Genomic DNA, 21,833 nt, shown 5'->3' with positions numbered 1-21,833 from the left:
TGAGAGCTGATATCAAGTGAAACAGTATACAGGGAAAAAGGAAGAGGGCCCATGACAGAGCCCTCACCTCTACTGAGCATGGCCTCAGTCAAGATCTAGGAAAGGAGACTGAGAAGGAGCAGTCAGGCAGGAAGGAAGAGAACTGGTAGAGAGCAGCGTCACAGAAATCTAGAAAGAAGAAAGCATAGAGCAGAAGACAGTGACTGCAGAGAGGTAAGAAGGATGAAAATGGAAAAAAAAAAGATCATTAGATTCAGCATCAGTTGAATGATGAGGTTGGAAGCTAGACTTTAAAGAGTTAAAAAGAGTAAGAAAGGAAGTGGAGACATCAATAGATTCTATACAACCTTCTCAAGGAGTACAGGGACAATAGCTAGCCTCTATGTATGGCTCAAGTGAAGGGTTTTCTTGTTCGCTTGCCTTGATTTTTTTCTGTATTGGGGAGATATGGTCATGTTGGTAGGCAGTAGGGAGGCAGTAGTAGAAATGACCTCATTTTATAGAGAGAAACTGAAGTCATGAAAGAGAAAAGGCTTTGGTCAGACAAAGTTAATGACAAAGCTGGGAGTAGACTCCAGGTCTCCCAATACTAAAAAATTAGTGCTCCTTCCACAGACTTGGAATTATGAGAGGCCCAAATATGAATTCCACTCATGTTACTTACTAGGTGACCATGGGCAAATCCCTCCAATGCTCTGAGCCTCAGTTTCCTTATTTAATGGAGATAATACTTCCCTCATAGTGTAGTTGTGAGGGTCAAAGGAGACAATATCTATAATGTACTCTGCAAATGTTCTTAAAATGTTCTGTAAATATCTGCAAATGTTTATATCAAATTGAAAATATTTATACCACTCTGTAAAGTCAACTGCTATGATTCCATGCTTTAAGATCCTCTCTTTCTGAGAATCTGAAATCTATGATCATTCTTTTCATCTGTGAGAATAACAACTGGAAGAGTGGGGCATTTGTGGAAAGAGTGTTGGTGCTGGCCTCAGGAAATGTGAATCCTGCCTCAGATACTTGTTAGCTGTGTGACCCTGGGTAATCCACTGACCTCTCTGAGCCTGTTTTCTCCACTGCAACATGGGGATAATAACAGCACCCACCTCTCATAGTGGTCTTGTGAGGGTCAAAGGAGATTAAGTATGGCAAGCACTCTGCAAAGCTTAAGGTGCTCTATATAAGTGTTAATTATCATTATTATTGTTGCTTACATGCACTCATGCACACACACACACACACACACACATACACATGCACACCACGGGGTTTGCTACTCAATGAAAATTGCTACTCAATGAAATATTCTTTCATATCTCAGGATCTAAGGAGGAACGGGACACATTTAATAGAGCAAATCATCTGAACAAACTGACTGCAAATGAAGAGTACCCACTGGATGACAGCATGAAGATTAATATCAAAGTATCCCCAGACATGAACAAGGGTAATGACTTTGACGTCTTTGGCATGATCAGCAACGCTTCATCAGAGGAGCGACGATGCTACCTACTAATGGCTGCCCGGACAGTCAGCTACAATGGCAGACTTGGGCCTGAGTGTTCCAAGAAAGAGATTCCCTCTTTGACCATAGAGCCCATGTCTGGTAAGGTCACAAGCATGTTGTCACTTACTGAGTCCTCACTAAGTATCACTGTGCTCAGAAGTCACAAGATCAGAGGATGAAAACTGGAAAGAGACCTAAGGAATTATCTACTTCAACCTCCTCATTTTACAGATGGTGAAAGTGAGGGGCATAGAAGTTAAATGCTTTCTCCAAGGTCACACAGTAAGTAAGGAGCAGAGCCTGCATTCAAATCCAGGTCTTCTCTTTATCTGTAGGTCTAACAGTCAGATTGTATCTTCCAGATGCACCAATTTGCACTGAGGCATCTGGCCCCAGGCACCTCAGAAAGTGAAGTCCTCCAGAACTGGCACCAACAGGAAAAAAGCGTAGAGGGACAGGGGAGACTCCTGAAAGGCATATGCCTTCCTACCTTCCATCTAGCAGACACACAAAGACTATTTTCTCTCTCTTTTTTCCTCTCTCAGCTAGGATCAGATCTTCTTCTTCTGCCAACCTTAAATGATGGTAATGCCACACCTTCACCAGAGAAAGAAAGGGAGTGGGCATTTATCCTTTACTACCTAGTTCTTGACAGTCTATAATTATGGAAGGAACACCACACTGGCAGTCATGAAGCCTGGGGTTGAGCTCCTTATTAGTCTTACTTATTAGTTGTGTGACCATAGACAAAGCATTTACTCTCCCTGAACATCAATTTCTATATAGGTAGAATGGAAATTATAATCCTAGCACCAAGGGGCAGGGAGGTGGCACAGTGGATAGAGCACTGACCCTGGAGTCAGGAAGATCTGAGTTCAAATTTGACCTCAGACACTTATTTACTAGCTGAGTAACCCTAGGCAAGTCACTTAATCCTAACTGTCTCACAAAAAAAAAAAAATACTAGCACTACCCATCCCATAGGGTTGTCATGAGAATCAGTAAGCATTTTTTAAGCATTTATTATATGTCAGGTACCATGCTAAGTGATGGAGATGCAAAGACAAAAATGAAGCAGTCTGTTCCCTCAAGGGGCTTATATGCTACAGGAAATGATGACTAGTCTTAAAAGACTACATAGTTCTTGATAAGGGAGTTATCTTGTTGACTTTGAAATGGAGGCCTAGAGAGATGAAATTGACATGTCCTGGGAATCCGAAGACCTGGGTTCAAGTCCTAGTTCTTCTACTTACTCAACATATGACTTTGGCAAATCCTTTCCCCTTGTTGGACTTCAGTAACCCTTCCTGTAAAATGAGGTAGTTAGTGAAGATAACCTCTCAGGTGCCATCCAATTGCAGCGGCCTATGCTTTACTCTTCCTAGTATTCAAGGTCCAAAGCAAGACCTCCCAGTTGGGAGAATCCAGTTCTCCCAATTTCCAGTCAAGGATCATTTCACCTATGCTATGCTAGGTCTCTGCAGAGGTATTTGCTGACTGCAAACCAGAATAGCTTTTTCTCTTCAATCAAAACTGACTTTTTTTTAACACCTGTTTATTGTCTCTGTCTCAGCACATGGCTAGGTCCTGCCTCACTGATGACTGATGAGTGATACACTCAGAATTCCAGGAAACCTATCCTGCCTCTTTTTTGTTTTATCTCCATTTTCGGGGATTTTTAGCTCTCTGCTTCCTGGCATTTCTTCTATTGGCTCCTTATTATTTTTGCCCAGACTAGTGATTTCATAAGCATAGGATATCCTAGGTGAGGCAATTTCCCTCCAACAATACAGATCATCCAGCTGTTCAACAACTAAGAGATGCCTTGAGAAAATGAGAAGTTGGTCAAACCTGACCCCCAGTGGGATCAGAGGTGGGACTTGGACCTAGGTCTTCCTAACTCTGAGTTTGGTTCTCTGTTGACTACACCACATGCTCTCTCTTGAGAGCTGCAATGAATTGAATTTCATTGGTAATCCTTTATGAAACAAATCTATCCATCCTTCTAGTCTGGTCTCCTGATCCCCTACTAACAGTGCCCAGTCCTCTGGATGGGGACAGGACCCATCATTTGAAGGGAATGAGGTTCCACTCAGAGTTGAAGTAGAACCCATAGACCATAGATCCACCTTCTCTCTCTTCTATCTCCTGCAGAGAGAAGTGCTGTCAACCTTAGTGAGAAGCAGCAAACAAGAGAAATGAGGAGATTGCCTGAGCAGATGTCAGGGGCCTGATGAGAAAAGGCTACCCAACCCTGCTCCAGGGCCAAACAGCCTATGCTTAACCTGGAATCCAACATCAAAAAGGCCCCAAATAGTTTCATTCTAACCCAGTTTCATTCTATTCCAAAGCAAGAACTGTCTTCCATGTAAAAAAAAAAAAAACTCTCTAGCTTCCTTTTTGTTAACGCTTTCTGGAACTTCCCAACTGTGTCCTGTAGGTTCCCTCTTAATCTCTAATTTAGCTCTTTATTGCCAGAGAAATCTGGGTTAGACATCAGAATTGACTTTAGGATTGCCAAATGGCACTCTTTCCATTCTTTTCCATCCTTTCCAAATCCTGCCAATCCTGTGTAGGATTTTGAGTCCAGCCAGGTCATCTTTCTACCTTGCTTAAAGCAAGGAATGCTTTGTCATCAGAAATGCCCAGAGGCTGTTGACCATCCAACTGGCCTGTTAGAATGCTAAAACACAAAATGTCAGAATGAGACATGAAACTTTTTGTAGTAGCAAAGATCTGAAAACAAAGTTAAGGCCCATCCATTGGAGAATGCTCAAATAAATAGTGGTTCATCAATGCAATGGAATATTAGTGTGCTGTAAAGAAGTGGTAAGTGTGATAAATATAGAGAAACATGGGAAAACTTACACGAACAGATATAAAATGAACTACAGTTAAGAAAATAATATGTACAATTACTAAGACAACATAGATAGAAAAAACAATGACCACAAAACAAGGAGGAATGAAGGTTGCAAAATTACAAAGAGCAACCTTGGTCCCAAGAAGATATCTGAGAAGATTCTTTCTTTCTTTCCACCTCTCTGAAGAAATGGAAAGGGTGTCCATGGGTATGGTATATTGCATATAATGTTAGGTTTTTTTTCTATGTGTTGATCATTTTTGCTGAATGTTTTTTCTTCTTTCCTTTTTCCAGAAAAAAACAAGCCTTTGTTATAAGGGATGGCTCTCTGGTAGGGAAGATAGGGAAGGACACAAGGGAAAACTTAGGTGGTATGAAAATAAAAGATATCAATAAAATTATTTTTAAGAAAGATTTAGAGCTAGACGGTACTTTAGAATGTCAAATATCAAATGTGGAAGAGCCCTCAGAAAAGAGCATCAGAGAATGTCAGTTCTAGTGAGGCCCTTGGAACATGGAATGTTAGGACCTGAAAAAAGACTTAGAGACCACCTTATCCAACTACCTCATTTTACAGAGAAGGAAACTGAGTAGGTTCAAAGATGGGAAGTGGCATGTCTAAGGTCACAAGACAGACTAGCAGCAGACCTAAGAAGTGATCAGCCTGCATCTGTTGGCCTAACTATACCTTTGTCTTAACCTTTATGACTAGTAAGCCAGAAGAGAATCTTGTTTATGGATACATGGAGTAGGAGAAAAAACTGGGAATCAGGAGAAACTCTAGTCCTGGCTTTGTCAGATTCAGTTTAGATTGTTTTGTGGTTGGTGCTGTTCCCCCCACCCCATTTCTATTGCTTTATCATTGTATATATTGTTTTCCTGGCTCTGTTTATTTCCATTTTCATCAGTTTGTGTTGTAAAAATTTCCATGCTTTTCTAAATTCTTCATTTCTAGCAGTACCATAATATTTCATAATACTCAGGTACCACCTGACTGTTTAGCTACCTACCCTCTCCGCCCCACCCCATCTGATGTACATCTACTTTGTTTCCAGTTCTTTGCTACCACAAAAAGTTCCATTATAAACATGATATATATGGAGCCTTTCTTTTGGTCAATGACTTTCTTAGGGTATGTGCGTAGTAGTGAAATCTCTGAGGAACAGGGCAAGGGCATTTTAAACATTTTATTTGTATAATTCCAAGCTGATTTCCAGAATGTTTGTACTGATTCTTCGCAGTTCCACCAACAAAGGGAACTTGCCTTTTTAAAACCACTTTAACAATGACTATTCCAAACTCTTGTCATCTTTGCCAATTTGCTGAGAGGTGAAACCTCTGGGTTGTTTTGATTTGCATTCCTCTTGTTATTAGTGATTTGGAGCATCCTTCCATATGGCTATTAACTGTTTACAATTCTTCTTTTGAGATCTGTTTGTCCATATCCTCTGGACCATTTCTGTATTGTGGACGTAGAAGGGCTTTAAATGCTACACAGAGGAGTCTGAATTTGTTTCTAGAGACAAGAGGGAGCCACAGAAGTTTGAGCAGGGAAGTGACATGGTCAGAACTGGGCTTTAGGAATATGATTCTGACAATCATGTGGAGTATGGATTAGAGGGAGAAGAGAGAGACTTGAGAAGTCTGTGTTCAGCTCTCTTGTATCTAAGTCCAACTAGGCTTCCCATCAATAATCTCAGGCAGGCTTGTAAAGTTCCAAAGGGAGGGCAGTGGGAGAGAGACCTCTCTCCAAAATTGCCTGGTATAGAGGGCATTAAATTGATAGCCCATTAAATTAGCAGGTCAAAGTTTCCTCCAAACCTATTCTTCTTCCCACAGCTATTTAATCACCATTTGTCTCCCAGATAGGATCTGCTTACTCTTTACCTATGTTTATCTCTGCTGTTCATTAAGCCTGTCCAATGGAAATTCTTTTGTAAGTCCTTGTAAATGTGTTCCTGACAGATTGAATTCCATTATAGATGGAAAACACAGGTAGAGAGGTAAGCAGAGAAGGATATATACCTCTTTCCCTCCATTAATAACAGCATTCATATTTGTATTTAACATAGAGTGCTTTGGAAAGCTAGTTGGCACAGTGGTCAGAATGTTGGGCCTGGAGTTAGGAAGACTCATTCTCCTGAGTTCAAATCTGGTCTCAGACACTTACTACCTGTGTGACCCTGAACAAATCACTTCACCCTGTTTGTCTCAGTTTCCTAATCTGTAAAATGAGAGGGAGAAGAAAATGGCAAACCACTCTAATATCTAATATCTTTGCTGAGAATACCCTTTATGGGGTAACAAAGAGTTGGACATGCCTGAAAAGCAAATGAACAACAAAATAGAGTGCTTGAAGATTTGGAAAGCATTCTACATAGATGATCTCATTTGATCCTTGCAACCACCCTGGAAGAAGCTGAGGCTGAGAGAGTAAATGATTTGCCTAGTTACATAGCCAGTAAGTGTCTGAGGGAGGATTTGAATTCAGGTCTCCAGTGCTATCTTCCCATATGCCACTACCACTACCACTGGTCGTAGTCATAGTAATGAAGAGGCAGTCACAGTAACTGAAGAGGCATTATTGAGTCATTGCTAGAAAACAGATCTCAGAGTCAGGAAGACCTAGGTTCAAGTCCTGTCTCAGACACACCCTGTCGGTATGACCCTAGGGTGACTTAAGTGTCTTGGTACTCCTAAGTAACTCTCTAAAACTTTAATTGCATAACAGCTGCTAATTTGAACTGGTAAAGAGACTTCTCTCAAGGAAGACCCCTACCGCAAAGAAATAGCCAGACTCCTGCAAATATCCGTTGTTTACTTAGTTTTAGAGGAAGCTGATAGTCCTGTGGATTGAGTACCAAGCCTGGAAGATCTGAGTTCAAATTCTACCTCAGACACTTGCTAGATGTATGACCCTGGGCAAGTCACATTTTAACTTTATTTGCCTTAGTTTCCTCAACCATACAATGAAGATAATAATAGCACCTGCTTTGCAGGGCCGTTGAATAAAATGAGACAAGTTGATGCCTTGCACATAGGAGGTACTAGATAAATGCGCATTCCTTTCTTCTTTCCCCACTAACAATAAATACCTTCCATATAGGGTAGTAGCTTAGTGTAAGTAGAAAGCACCCTGGATTTGTAATCAGAGGACCCGGGTTTGAATTGTGGCCTTGATGCGTGTTACCTATATGGCCTTGGACATGTTTCATCAATCTTAGGGTCTTTAGAGATCAAGTCCAACCTCCTCATTTAAAGAGGAGAGAACCAAGGCCCAGGGAAACTAAGTGACTTGCCCAGGGCCATTCAGTTAGAAAATGTCTGAGATAGGATTCGAACCTGGGTCTTCCTGACTCCCTTAACTATCCCTATCTGATTCATCCTTTCCAACAATAAATTTGCATGGACTATTATCACATTTGATCCTTATAACAAGCCTTTGGGGATGGGTAGTACAAGGGTCATCATCCCCATTTCACGGATGTGGAAACTGAAGCTCAGACAGGAGAAGGAGTTCAAGCTGAAAAAGGCCTCTGAGAGTCTACTCTGACCTCATTTTACATGTAAAAAAAGCTAAAACTCCCATGTCAGTGGATTGGAAGGGGTGTTCTCCGGGTCATGTAGGAAATAAGTGGCAGACCCAGCACTTGAAAATGGGCCTTCCAGCTCCCAGTCCAAGGTTCCTTCCCCTCCCCTGGGTTGCCCCTCAGCAGACCCTCCCCCATCACAGTGAGAATTCCCTCAGCACCTCGATGTGATTCGACCAAGAAGGAATCTGAAGGCCTGGACCCTTGGCAGGCTGCACACACTGCCTCTACTTGTTATTCTTTTGATGACAAAAGGGCACTTCCATGAGCTGAGAGGACAGGAAGCCAAGCCCAGAATGGTTTAATGTTTTCAGGTCAATCATAGGAGCAAATTACGCTGCCCTATATGTTGTGAGACACAAGATCTTCTGGTTCCTGAAGAGGTTAGCTCTTTGGGTATCCCCTTCCCTCCCAGACACAGGACTTTCAACTCCTTTCCATATCCTGTGCTTCTAACACTAATGTTGCCACTCTCATTCTCTTGGCCCCCCGACTTTATTACTTTGAGCCAAGACTGCTGTACACTCCATTTTATTTCCCATCTTTTCCTAAAACTTATTATAGGTTTATGTATGATAGGTATTTTAGTAAGTGCTCAGTGAGAAGTGATCAGAGCTGGGCAGAAAGGTGACTGGCATCATGTCAATGTAAACTGCAAAGAAAGGGAAGGAAGGTCAGGTGAGAAGACAGGTTAGGAGACTATTTCAGCAATTCTTTACAAGAGATGATTAAAGACTGGCAGTGACCCTGGAAGTGTGGAGAAAGCGAGCAGTTAGTTAAAGATGAAAAGGATCCTGGTCTATAGCTGGAGATGTACAGAAACTAGACAAGAGGGAATGATTCTCAGGCAGACCTCAGCTATAGTGTGCCTACCACTCTCCTAGGGAGGCACCCTTGAGAGGGAAACAGTTAAAGATTGGCCATTCTCATAGGACACACAGACACATAGACACAGACAGACAGACAGACACACACACACACACACACACACACACACACACACACACACCCCTAAATATCAAAGATGAACTTTTCCTTATTTTTCTTCCAGAGAAGAAAATACCCCTGAGGATCTTCTACGCACAATATTGTAACCACCTGAAAGACAGCAACCTTGTCAAGGTGAAGCTGCTCCTTCACATCCAACAGTCCCAGACCTTCCTGGTAGCTGAGCGAGACATCTACCTGACGAATCCAGAGATCAAGATCAGGGTGAGAAGAGCAGTGGCCCAGCCTGTCCCAAAGGGCCAGCCAGAGGCAAAATAAGGGGAAACAATGGGAGGCAGCTGCCCTCATTGTAGTCCCCAAGGGGGCTCCCAGGGCACAATTGGAGCCCAGTTCCCTCTTTCCCCCTCCCTACAGAGATTGGCCTCTCTGTCAGTCTCTCTCTCTCCTTCCTCTCTTTTCCTCCTTTCCTCTGCCTTAGCTTCTTAGTCTATAAAATGAGTGTTGGCAGCAGCTGGGTGGTACAGTAGATAAGAGTGTTTGGCCTGGAGCCAGGAAGACTTTAATTCAAATTTGGCCTCACACACTTCCTACATCTGTGATGGTGGGCAAGTCATTCAACCTCTGTCTATCTCAATTTCCTCATCTGTAAAATGGAGATAATAATAGCACCTACCTCTTGGGTTTGTTGTCAGGATAAAATGAGATATTTATAAAGTATTTTACAAACTGTAAAATGTATCTAGTTATTATTATTAAATGATCTAGAAGTTCCCTTCCTGGTCTGATATTCTATGATCTAATGTTTCTTCTAGCCCTGACATTCTATTTTCTGTGTTCTAAGATTCTTTCCAGTTCTGACATTCTATAATTCTCTGATTACTTGCTCTCAGTAATAAGTTCAGAAGCTCTTATACAAAAAAATTATGTAACTGACCTGGACAGTAGGACACATGCTTTTGGAATATGTCTCCAGTGTAGAATAATGGAAAGAACACTGGACTTGGAGTCAGGATAGACCTGGATTCAAATCTAAATGTCAATATCAACTAGATGAACCTCAGTTTACCCATCTGTAAAATGGGGATAATAATACCTGCACTACCTAGCTCATATGGTATTGTGAGGAAAATACCTTTGTAAATCTTAAGGCACTATAGAAATGTGAGTAATTATCAGTGGGAATGCATCTCACTGAGCCGTTTACCTTCTCTTTGGATCACTTCCCCTTGAGACTAACTAATGGCAGTAGCCAACCAGAGTCACAGTGATCCCTGTAACCCTGGAACAAAAACAAAAACAAAACGAAGTTAACTGATCCCCATGAAGATTAAACCCCATAACATGGGTCCCTTTAAGATCATGCTCTTAACTGACCTACAGACCCCAGTTCTTGGAAAGTTGTATACCTATAGCAAGAGTCCCCAAGGGCAGTGGTCAGAAGGGAAGTTATATTAGTAATTAAGAACTTTTATTATTATCTTCACTTTATACACGAGGAAACAGACCCAGAGAGATGAAGGAACTTGCCCAAGACTTCACAGTAGAAGTGGGACTAGAATTCAGGTCTCTAGGTGCCTAGTGCTTCCCCTGCCTCTATAGCCCTGCCTCCTTGCTTTTTTTCCCCCAAAGGTTCACATCATTCTTCTGTCCATTGCAGATCCTAGGAGAACCCAAGAAGTTTCGGAAGCTGGTGGCTGAATTGTCCATTAAAAACCCCCTCCCAGTCCCCTTGTTTGGCTGCATCTTTACTGTGGAGGGAGCTGGGCTGACTCAGGGACAGAAGATAGTTGAGATGTAAGTGTTTACTTCACACGAGTGGAAAGGACCTTAAGAGGTGGAGGGAGTCTCTTTGTGAGAAGTCACTAACAAACTGCAGAGTTTCTAGAAGAGTGACTGGGACTGCAAAGGAACTGAAGACCATGCCAGACAAGGATCTGTCAAAGGAACTAAGAGTGTGGATTTAGAAATAAAAGAAATCTTTGAGGTTATAAGATCAAGGGATCATTGGCATAGACCTGGAAGGAACCTTAGAGGCTATCTGGTCCAACCTTCTACTCCCCTCCCTTTACAGGGACCCTTGTCCAAGTTAGATGGTAAGTGACAGAATCAGGATTGAAGCCCAGATTTACCCAGGAGAAGAGAAGACTTAAAAGGGCTAAGGTGGAACATAATAGCAATCTTCCAATGGTTAGTCAACTAAGTTAACTAGCATTTATTAAGCACCTACTCAGTTCCTTGAAATGTGCTAAGCAAGAGGGATACAAAGAGAGGCAAAAACAGAAACTTAGGATACATAAGGGATACAAATATAGGTATCAGAATCCCCTTAGATAGGTCAGGCTCCACTTTTCAAAGCAACATCCATATCTACCCCAACTCAGGTAGGGATGCCTGACTTCCCCAATGGTCTAATTGCAACAGATCAAGAACTAGTCTCACCTCTGTGGTCCTATATATGTCTGTTGATGCTAACATACAGCCACAATCCATACGTGTATACCTATCCATATGTAGGAATATACAGCATACAAATATATGTAACTACTTATTCTTTGTGTATACACATGGATATATCCACATATATACAGGACTATATCCTGAGCCCTGTCTTAGGAGTCAGGAGACGTGAGTTCAAGTTTCAGCTCTGCCATTCTTGGGACCTTGGGCAAGTTATTCCTTCTCTTTTGGTTCTAGGTTCCTCCCTATAAAATTAAAAGGTTGAAGTAGTGACCTCTGAGGGCCCTTCTAGCTCTAAGAAGCTTTAGGATTCTATCCATGTAGAGACTTGTAACTTGTAACCTACACATTGGAGCAAGTATGCCTTAGGAGTGAGGTGATGTCTAAGGTCCCTTCTAGTTTTCACAGACTATGAATCTCCAACAGCCCACAAAGCAATGGTTCAATTCAAGTCAACTAAACACGCTTGGGTCAAACTATGTTTATCCTTCCCATGCCAATCCCCATCCTTGGCCTATGCCTTGCCTTGAAAGCTCTGGTAGGGGCTAATGAGAACTCCTCAGGACTGGGTCTCTGCCATCTCTCTCTTTCTTCTTCTAGCACTGATCCAGTGGAACCTGGAAGCACTGTCACAGTCCGAACAGACCTGATGCCTCGGTGGGCTGGACTACACAAGCTGGTGGTGAACTTCCAAAGTGACAAGCTGAAGGCAGTGAAGGGCCACTGGAATGTGATTGTTGGAGAATAGTTCAACTAAGAAGCCGCTCGTTGGGCCTAGAGAGATGGGGAGCAAACCCCAAGCTCCTCATGCCCATCCCAACCCACAAAACTGAGCCTAATCACCCCCTGTAAGACAACTCCCAAGCTGAACCCCATAAAAACAAGAAAATTCAATCAAGAGTCTTTCCCTTTCCCCTAATGTCCCAGGCCCCAAAGGGGTTCTCTGCATCAGAAACACTCTAGGTCCACAGAATCAAAGATGGTCAACAGCCATCTCTGGGAGTCATTGAGTCTGGGTGGCATCCCTCTGACTAATTACCTTTCCTAAAATCCAGAGCCCCCTAAGAAGGGAGAGTTTTTAATGTTCCCTCAGTCACAGGGAGGGTCCTTTTCCCATGATGCACCAGTACCATGATTGAGACAGGACAGTTCTGACAGTGGCTGGCGACTGTCAGATATGTAATGTCCTGTTCCTGGCCTGCAACTATTTTTCTGCAGAGACAAAACATCCCCCTGTCCCAATCAGGGGTCCCCTTCTTGTACCATCAGGCTTTGGGTCTAGACCAGGATGGTCAATTTCAACCCACAGTCTCCCTTTTATCCCCCAAGCTAGCCCCACACAGAGATACAGGATACAGTGGGAGGTTTAGACAAGCAAAAAGATGACTCCTAGTATGAGGAGAAATCAGGAAGCCTGATATTGGGAATTGGTAGATAAATCCGCATCACAGTCAAAAAAAAAAGTAGGATGTAGTGAAAAGAACCCTAGGCTGGGAAGTAAGGAGGCAAAGCTGCTATCTTGAAATATCTGCAGGGCTGTTCCATGGAAGGTAGTCTTTTACTCTCCTAAAGAGCAGAACAGGGAGAAATTGATGGAAGTTACAAGGGAGGTAAATTTCAGCTAAAAAAAAAAAAAGACCTATTTAAAAGAGAGCTAATCCATAAAGGAATAGAACTGCCCCAAGAGGCAGTTGTTCCTAGAGCTCCAAAGACAGACAGACAGACCGACCACCTGCCGGGGATGTTACAAGTAGACTGCTGCACTGGAAAGGGAGCTGGACTAGAATAGGCTCCTTCCAATTTAGGATTTACATGGTTTTAATCCAATCCCTACCAAGGTACTTCCCATCTCTAGGCCTCGTGTTACCTTCTCTGTTAAAGGAAGTGATTGGACTGGATAGTCTCTTTACCTTGCCCTTCCCTCCAAGCTCTGGGACTCTGAGTAGAAAGACAGGACCAGTGCCTACAGTCCGAATTATTCACTCCATGTCAGATACTGGAGGCTAGGAGCTGGGGGAGCAGATACTTCATTCCCAAAGGCATTAGGTCACCTGCTTGTTAGGTTCCCCAGAACTATCAGGTGATTATAGCGTTCAATTTGCTTTCACACTTCTCTTCACCTTTGTCATTACATCTTCAGGTCAGTCTGACTTTGCCACATCTTCCTCCTTTGTTTCTCCCACCATTCTCAGTACCTGCACTGGACCTCCTAGGGGCAAAGCCAAGATTCTTAGGACCCAACCTTCTGTACTAGCTTATGCTAATGCTAACCCAAGGCCCTATCCCAGACCTTCCTCATTGCACAGCCTCTCAGCACAGATCTAGAGACTTACAGTGAAGTAGGGAGGAGAAGTCTTCAAAGCTATAGCTTTCAGCAGAACTTATACATCTTTGATCAAGGTCTAGCAAGCTTGAGGATGCTGACGATAGAATTTTTGTTTAGGCAGGGGTCTGACTACGAGGACTTGAAGATTCTTTGTAACGCTGATTTGGGGATTCTGCGATAGGATCTGCCCAAGCTTATGTGCCATCGACATAGCCTTAAAAAAATGTAGGGTCATCTTCATGAGAAGCAACATGCCAGAAAAAAGGGACCAAAAGGGTAAGGAGTCCTGAAACCACCTAAATATATGAATATAAGTTAAAGGAGCTAAGGATTTTTAGTCCAGTGAAAACTTGGGGAAGATGAGATGATAGCTACCTTCAAATCCTTGGGCTATCACAAGAAAGATTAGACTTCTACTTGGTTCCAAAGGGCAGAACTATAAAACAATGGAGGGAAGTTACAAAGAGCCAGATTTTGATATGAGAAAAGAAAAATCACAGCTGTACAAAATTAGGAATGGACTGCCTTAGAAGCACTGGAGTTTTCAATAATCCACCAATCTACAAGCAGCTATTAAGTGCCTATTCTGTGCAAAGAGCTGTCCTAGGTTCCGGAGATACAAATTAAAAAAATGAGTAGGCCCTGCCCTCAAAGACAGTACATTCTACTGATGGATGACCACTTGGAGGGTTCCATGGGGAGGTGTCCTGCTTTAGTTTCAAGCTGTATCAGACTACCTCTGAGGACCTGTCCAGTAAATGAAATTGGAATAGAAAATTCATGTCTTAGATCTGAAGATTCTCAAGTTTAGGGGAAACACATGAAAGATAAAGAAATATTCCTTGCTTCTGTACCATCTTTCAGCTTCCAGTTAGCTCCAGGATATCAAGCCTCAGAAAGGTAAAATCTGTAGGGAGAATACAAAATATGTATAGGCATCTGGAGAGAGAGTTTCATGTAGAGGAATAATTACTGGATTGGAAGTCAGAGGACATAGATTCTAGTCCTGGTTCTACCAAGAACAATTACCCTAGGCAGTTCATTTCTCAGGCTTTAGTTACCCAGTCTATAAAATGAGAACAAGAATCCTCTCTAAGATTGCTGTGAACATCCCATGAGATGCTGGCTATGAATTCACTGCAAAACACTATATCATTATGAAATGGTGTCTACCTGGAAAATGGGAGATGAAGAGTTTTGAAAGCTTCGCTCATACTTGCTACTACTAATGCTAGGGAAATATTCTGGGTTTTGTTTTTTTTTCAAACAAGATTTAAAATTGTGAGCAAAAATGGTGTTTGATTCTGTCCATAGTTTATATAAAGCTTTTTCTAGCAGAGTGGGCAGGGGAACTTGCTTTTGAGCCATCTGTGCCCATTCCCATTTGTTGACACTTGTCAGCTATTTGGGCATGCCTGTGTAGCACATATGCTGAAGTAACCAAAATAAAGATTTTATTTTTCACCTTGGAACTCCGGCTCCTGGTTTGTTCTGGAAAGTCTTTCAACTTCTTTCATGTAGGGTTCCAACAATGCCTAGTGGCTTGGTGGGCAGAGGCAGGAGAAGATGTAGTTGATCAGCCATATAACTCAACCCCCTCTGTGTGCCCTGCCTCAGTACTACAGTCTAATGAGACCAAAGAAAAGTGACTGAAGAAGAGGTATCACCATGGATTAGAAGGAATCCTGGACTGGGAGTCAGGAGAAGTAGGTTACAGCTCTAGCTCAGTCACTAACATCATAGGATTTAGAACTAGAAGAGGCCTTAGAGACTGGATCCAACAATCTGATTTTACATTATTGGAAACAAAAATCCAGAGAGGTTTAAGTGACTTTCCCAGTGTCATACAGGTAGTCAGCTTCTCTCTGGGCTATCTATAAAATGAAAGGGTTGGGTTAGATGCTCTCAAAGGCTTCTTTCAGTTCCAAAAAGCTGACATGCTATGCTTCTATGAGGAATAGAATGAAATTGAAGTTCTTTGCCCAAAAGACCAGGCACTATTCCCCTTTCCAGTCAGTTTCAGACCAATCATTATCATTATAAGCTTCTACAGGCCTGGGGAGGGTTATTTGGCAGCCCGGAGCACTCCAAGCTGTCAGCCAATGCACTATCAGTGTGGTCTTAGCAATGGGTTCATACCCATAATATATATACCTTATTCATATAAGCTCTTGTTCTTTTATCTTAATTGTAGCCTCTCATTCAGGACAGTTCCTTGTAGGTGGCACCTTCTCTGTGAGCTGCATGACAGGAGCCAATATCAAATCTCAGGGGCTGTGGCTTATGCCTAACATTCTACCATTAGTCACTTGGTCCTTTGAATTAAGTATCATCCTCTTTTGGCTCAGCTTTCAAAACACCAATTCTCTCTGGGAGAGGGCCATGGTCAAGTCAGTATACTGAGTCATAAATTTATAAAGCTGGAAAGGACTCCAGATACCATCTCATCCATACCCCTCATACAGAAAAGCAAACTGAGGCCCAAAGAAGTATAAGGTCACACAGTTAGTTAGCTAGCTAGTTTGGAACTTGAAACTTGGAACCTGACTCAGGAGACTCAGCAGAATTCAGTTTCCACTGCACTATACTGTCTCATACACTGAAGTACATATGTGAGAACTGATGCCTCTGGGGCATCTGGGGGTGGGAACAAGACAGGCTTTATAAATGCCAATGTCACTGAGAGTCCAGGAACCCCTGTTCTCATAAGGGATTCCTGCTCTGGACTTAAGAGGATCTGAGCGAATTCCTACAGATGCCTAACTCCTAAAGGAGGAGATTCAGTCTTTTTCTCTCTCTCTGGCTTTTTATGTACCTATACTATAGTACCAAGTAAAAACTCAGGTATGGCTATGTTATGGGAGACTCTGAGGTCTGGAGAGTCCTCTAAAATGGGTTAATAGGGTCCCTCTCTGGAAAAGTTACTCAATATACAAAATCGTTAGTAGATACCAGGTTTAGGACAAGTGTATATTTCCTCTACCATCAAAGAAATGCTTAAAACTAAAGACTCATAAGTATGCATTAACACATATTTAAAACAAACTACAATTCATCACCACCATTATAACAAAGACACTCAAGAACCTTGTGGGGCTGCTGCACAGATTTCATTTTTACCTCAGTCTACACTGTCTGGACAGCAACTGAAGGTTCAGGTCTTCTAGATAGCCATGGTACAGATCATCTTCATGGTTGTGGTCACCTTTTCTTATGAGGAAGATATGATTGCACAAAATATCTCCCACCAGGCAACCAGCTCCTAATTCAAGGACTCCAGAGCTCTCAAATTCATGAGGTACTTGCCAAGGCTGGAAACATCCATCTCTCAGGATTGTTGTTCAGTTTCATGTATTCAGAGAAAGAAACACAAAATAAAAGAGGCATCCAGGGACTTGAAGTCTAGAATCTGGTTCACCTAAACAAGTACATGTCTCTCAGTGTAATTTTCCTGCAATCCTCATAGCAGTTGCTAGAAATCCAAAGAAGAGCTGGCAGAGTCCCAAGTGACATGATCAAAAAAGATGAAAATCAAAATCAAATCCTCTCCCTTTAAAGTCTACCCTATTAAAAGAGTGACTCTTCTTGTCTCAGTCACCAATCAGTTTTGACATCCCTCCTATTATGGGGATGAAGGAACCAATCAGGAGCCTATGACTGCACATGTGCTTAGCTAAGGCCTAGAGTACATGTCCCTCTGGAAGGGGCCCAGTTTCATAGGAATCCAAAACCCTACTACACTCTCCCCTCAATTAAATATTTGCTGTCCCCAGTGAATCAACTGGGGTGCTTTGGGTACATCTATCCTTATCTCTAATTCATGAAAATCCTCTGGGAATCGGAGGAGGCTCAAACAACAACCTTTCAAGTATATTCCCTAATTCCTTACACTAAAGAGTCTTAAAATCTATGACTCACAATTCTTAATGGCCTTCTGTATGTCATGCAGAGTCAAGCAGTCCAGGCAGCACAGTTCCTAGACAATTTCAAAATTAATAGTCTGGGTTGTTATTTTTGTTCTGTGAGGATCCAGATTTACTGAAGCTGGTATGTCTGGAGATTACAATTACCCTCCAAATACAAATACTTATAAGGGTTTGTCCCAATTCAAATCAACTAGGAAAAACAAAACTTAAAATTTGATTAACCAAAAAAGGCAGAAAAAAGGGAAAAAGAAAGAAAAAACAAGCTTCCTCTCTTGGAGGGAAAGTCTAGTACCAAATGAACTCCTAGAGCACATAGGTCTCTTACAACAGGAATTCATGGCCTAAGGCTGCCTAATTTTCTCACCTTTAGGTGAGAAATCAAAATGTCCTGGGTGAAAATTCCTCCACTGATCCTTCCTGCACTGGGGCAACCCAAACATAAATCCAGACAAAATTCCTCCAGGGGACCAAAAAACACATAGATGACCCCTAACTTCTTTGGTGGATCTCTGCAAAACCACAGGGAATTTAATAAAGTGGTCCAATTCAATCTTACAATAGGATAAGCAAGCTAGCTCAAAAAATTAAACTCAAATGAGTCCTGAATATATGTGGGGCTCCCCAAATGAGATTAAATTGAGGTTGAATCAACTCCTTCACATTCTGGAGGAGTCCCAAGCTGTCATACATGGCCCAGGAGAACTCCTCCACCCACAAAGAAACTCTAGTTCATGTTTCCATGACCACATTCATGAGAACACTAAGCCAGAGGTTACATCAACAATATGCATATTATGTTCCCCACAGAAAAATGCTTAACTATCTGAGCTGCAGACCCTGGAGCCCCAGAATATTAAAAGCTTTTCCTTTCATAGAAATAGAATAGTCAATTTCTCTATTTTAAAATATATTACATTTATTCTACATTGAGTTTCACCTTAAACCACCTTGGCTCACACCTGGAGGACTAGGATGTGAACATGCACATGTGCAAACCCATGTGCACACACACATGCACGCATGCACATAAACACACACACACAAATACACACATATTTAGCCTGCTCTTTGCACTCCTCAGACAGACATATTGCCACAAGATATACTGAGGGTTTTCTCCTTGATAATCTTCCCCTACACATACACACACTTCTATTGAACGTGAGTACATGCATGTATATAGGTGTGTCCCTACACATTTACAATATATAAATACATGCATATGTCAACGTATACATAAATATACATATATTTATATGAAATTTATCACAGATATCCATCCTGGGTAAAAGGATATTAGATACTGGAGAGAGGGGGCAGGAGCTCCAGACAAACCCTTGCTTCTTTTACCATTTTGCCAGGAACCTGTCCCTCACTAGAGATCTAAGCAAGCTTAGGACTCCATCTTTGATTGTGGCCTAGAATTCCTTGCTCTCTCATTAATTGGCAAATTTTCTTCCTATATTACCTTTCCCACTAACTATCTTCCCCTCACTCCTGAGTGTGCATCTTAACAACTTCTCTCTGCTAATAATTCTCATCCCTCCCCGTTGCCTCAGCAAATTCTTGCCCATCTCTGCTTTGAGAAGAGACAGGGATGAGATGAGCTCTTTCAGATCAATGCCATAGCTAGGATCATAGGATTTAAAGCTAAAGAGAACCACAAAAATTACCTAGCCCAATACCCTCATTTTATCAATGGGGAAACAAGCCCAGAAAGGTGGAATGAATTGCTTAAGGCCATACAGGTAAGTCAACGATAAGAGGCAGTATTTCAACCCAGGTTGTCTGACTTCAAATCCAATGTCCTTTCCATGATGCCTTGTCTAGCTGCCTATATATCAGTGTCATCTAGTCTTAGAACAATCTCAAAGGTCCCTTCCAGGTCTGGTATCATTTTTCCTAATGATTTGATGAAAATATCATGTCAATTCCATAAACAAATCAATTCAAAGTACTAGTGAAAGGCAACATTCTGATAATTAATAATTCTCATCAGAAACCAACATGGAGCCTTTATCAGATTATCTTTAAACCATAATTCCCAGACCACATTTAGGGAACCATTAAGGCACATTCTACCATTTCCATCCCTTCTGTCCATCTATCATTTCCATTTATGTGCTAGAAGCATAAAATGTCAATGCCCATCTAGATCAACACTCTCTATTTTCTGAGGGAAAACCCTGAAGCCCAGAGAGAGTAAAGGACTTGTCCTTTACAGTAAGTATTGCCTAGCTGGGAAGAGTAGAAGAGGTGGGACTAGAACCAGTCTACCCTATTAGCCCAGAGCTATTTCTACTACAACATGAGGTTCATAAAAAGGTAGACCTTGTAGCTTAAGAATGCTGAGGTAAAATCACAAAATTTCTAATTCAACTACTATTTATTGTCTGCTGCTGTCTATGCAAGGTCCTGCGTTGAGACTGAAGATATAAAAATAGGTACAATACAGGCCTGTCTTTAAAGAAATCAAGCATCTAAAGCAAGGAAGGCCAATTACACAAACAACTCTGACACATGGGAAAATGAGCTAAGTACAAAGGAGAAAACCAGGCAAAATGTGGTGACCAGTTTGAGAGAGAACCCTTTGAAGGTTGGCTGGGGAGAGTAAGGAAAAGCTTTATGGATGAGGAAGCATCTTAGTTGACCTTAAAGGGAAGGATTTCAAACAACAGAGGAAGTAGACGAATTTATTATATATTAATATAGATTAGAACACAGGTATGGGAACAGTACAAGGAATGGGAAGAGGGATCGACAGTTATTCAGTTTGTCTAGAGAATACAAAGGGAGGAGAGTAGTTCGAAATAACTCTAGATAGTTTGACTGAAGCTAGATTTTAAAGGACCTTGAATGACAGAGAGGAGCTACCAAAGGTTTTATTTTTTCCCCAGTAGAGTGATAATTATAATAGTGGCACACTAAAAAAGATTGGTGGTTTGGTGGATGGATTTGAGCAAGGATAGATTAGACAGGCATTCTTAATCTGGGGCTTATTAACTTCATAGAATTTTAGTAGCTTTATTTCAATATATTGGATTTCTTTGTAATCCTGTGTATTTTATTTTATGCATTTAAAAACATTATTTTGAGAAGTGGTCCATAGGCTTCATTTTTTTTTTCTTTAAAACCTTTTTAAAAAAATTCAATACAACTACAATTCAATTTTTTACATGTTGATTTCATTTTATTTTCTGTTCTGAATTAACTCCCTTCCTCTTCCCCCATTGAGAAGGCAAGAAAAAGAAATTTCATTACAAATCTGTAGAGTCATACAAAATAAATTCCTATACCAGTCAGGTCAGAGAGGGAGGAAGAGAGAGAGGGTCAGAGAAAAAGACAGCGACAGAGAGATAAAGAGACAGAGACAAATATTGAGGGAGGGAGGGAGGGAGGGAGAGAGAGGGAGAGAGAGAGAGAGAGAGAGAGAGAGAGAGAGAGAGAATGAGCACTTTTTTAACTTGCACACTGGGTCTATCAGTTCTCTACCTGTAGGTGAATAGCACGTTTCATCATGAGTCCTTTGGAATTATAGTGGGTCATTGTGTTGAACAAAATTTCTCTTAAGTTCATTATCTTTAAAATATTACTGTCTTGAACCCACAAAAATCATCAGCATTTCTATATATTACTAACAAAGCCCAACAGCAAGAGATAGAAAGAGAAATTACATTCAAAGTTACTGTATTCATTATAAAATATTTGGGAGTCTACCTGCCAAAGAAAACTCAGGACCTATATGAACACAATTACAAAACACATCTCATACAAATAAAGTCAGATCAAAATAATCAGAGAAACATCAGTTTCTTGTGGGTATGCTGAACTAATATAATAAAAAATAACAATTCTACCTAAATTAATTTACTTATTTAGTGCCATACCAATCAAACTGCCAAAATTATTTTATAGAGCTATAAAAAATAATAATAAAATTCATCTGGAAGAACAAAAGGTCCAAAATATCAAGGAAACAAAAAGGAAATGCTAGGGAAGGTAGCCTCAAACCAAATCTTAAACTGTATTATAAAGCAGAAATTATCAGAACTATTTGGTACTAGCTAAGAAATAGAGTGGTGCATCAGTGGAATAGGTTAGGTATACAAGACACATTAGTCAATGACTATGGTAATCTACCGTTTGATAAATGCAAATACCCCTGCTTCTTGTATAAGAACTCACTATTTGACAAAAACTACTGGGAAAACTG

The 21,833-nt window shown here is 41.3% G+C and overlaps 2 protein-coding genes across 6 annotated transcripts in view; one reads left to right on the top strand and one right to left on the bottom strand.

Moving 5' to 3' along the window:
* The window catches only part of TGM2 (transglutaminase 2), a 55,532-nt gene extending 40,366 nt beyond the window's left edge, over positions 1-15,166 (top strand). For both annotated transcript variants that reach the window (XM_072631554.1, XM_072631555.1), the window contains 4 exons: positions 1,325-1,609; positions 9,015-9,175; positions 10,569-10,705; positions 11,969-15,166. In XM_072631554.1, coding sequence (XP_072487655.1) covers positions 1,325-1,609; positions 9,015-9,175; positions 10,569-10,705; positions 11,969-12,116 — 731 coding nt within the window. In that variant the 3' untranslated portion in view covers positions 12,117-15,166. The remainder of the gene's footprint in view (positions 1-1,324; positions 1,610-9,014; positions 9,176-10,568; positions 10,706-11,968) is intronic.
* The window catches only part of RPRD1B (regulation of nuclear pre-mRNA domain containing 1B), a 137,919-nt gene that overhangs the window by 17,781 nt on the left and 98,305 nt on the right, over positions 1-21,833 (bottom strand). The window contains exon 13 of one of the 4 annotated variants that reach the window (XR_011972055.1): positions 3,873-10,190. The exons of the other annotated variants lie outside the window; for them this stretch is intronic. The gene's annotated coding sequence lies outside the window, so the exon portion shown is untranslated. Of the gene's footprint in view, positions 1-3,872; positions 10,191-21,833 lie in introns of those variants that run through there. 4 annotated transcript variants of the gene reach the window in all.

The sequence above is a fragment of the Notamacropus eugenii genome, chromosome 1, assembly GCF_028372415.1.
Source record: "Notamacropus eugenii isolate mMacEug1 chromosome 1, mMacEug1.pri_v2, whole genome shotgun sequence".
Taxonomy (NCBI): domain Eukaryota; kingdom Metazoa; phylum Chordata; class Mammalia; order Diprotodontia; family Macropodidae; genus Notamacropus; species Notamacropus eugenii.
The sequence above is the reverse complement of the archived record's forward strand: the minus strand, read 5'-3'. Positions and strand labels throughout refer to the sequence as shown.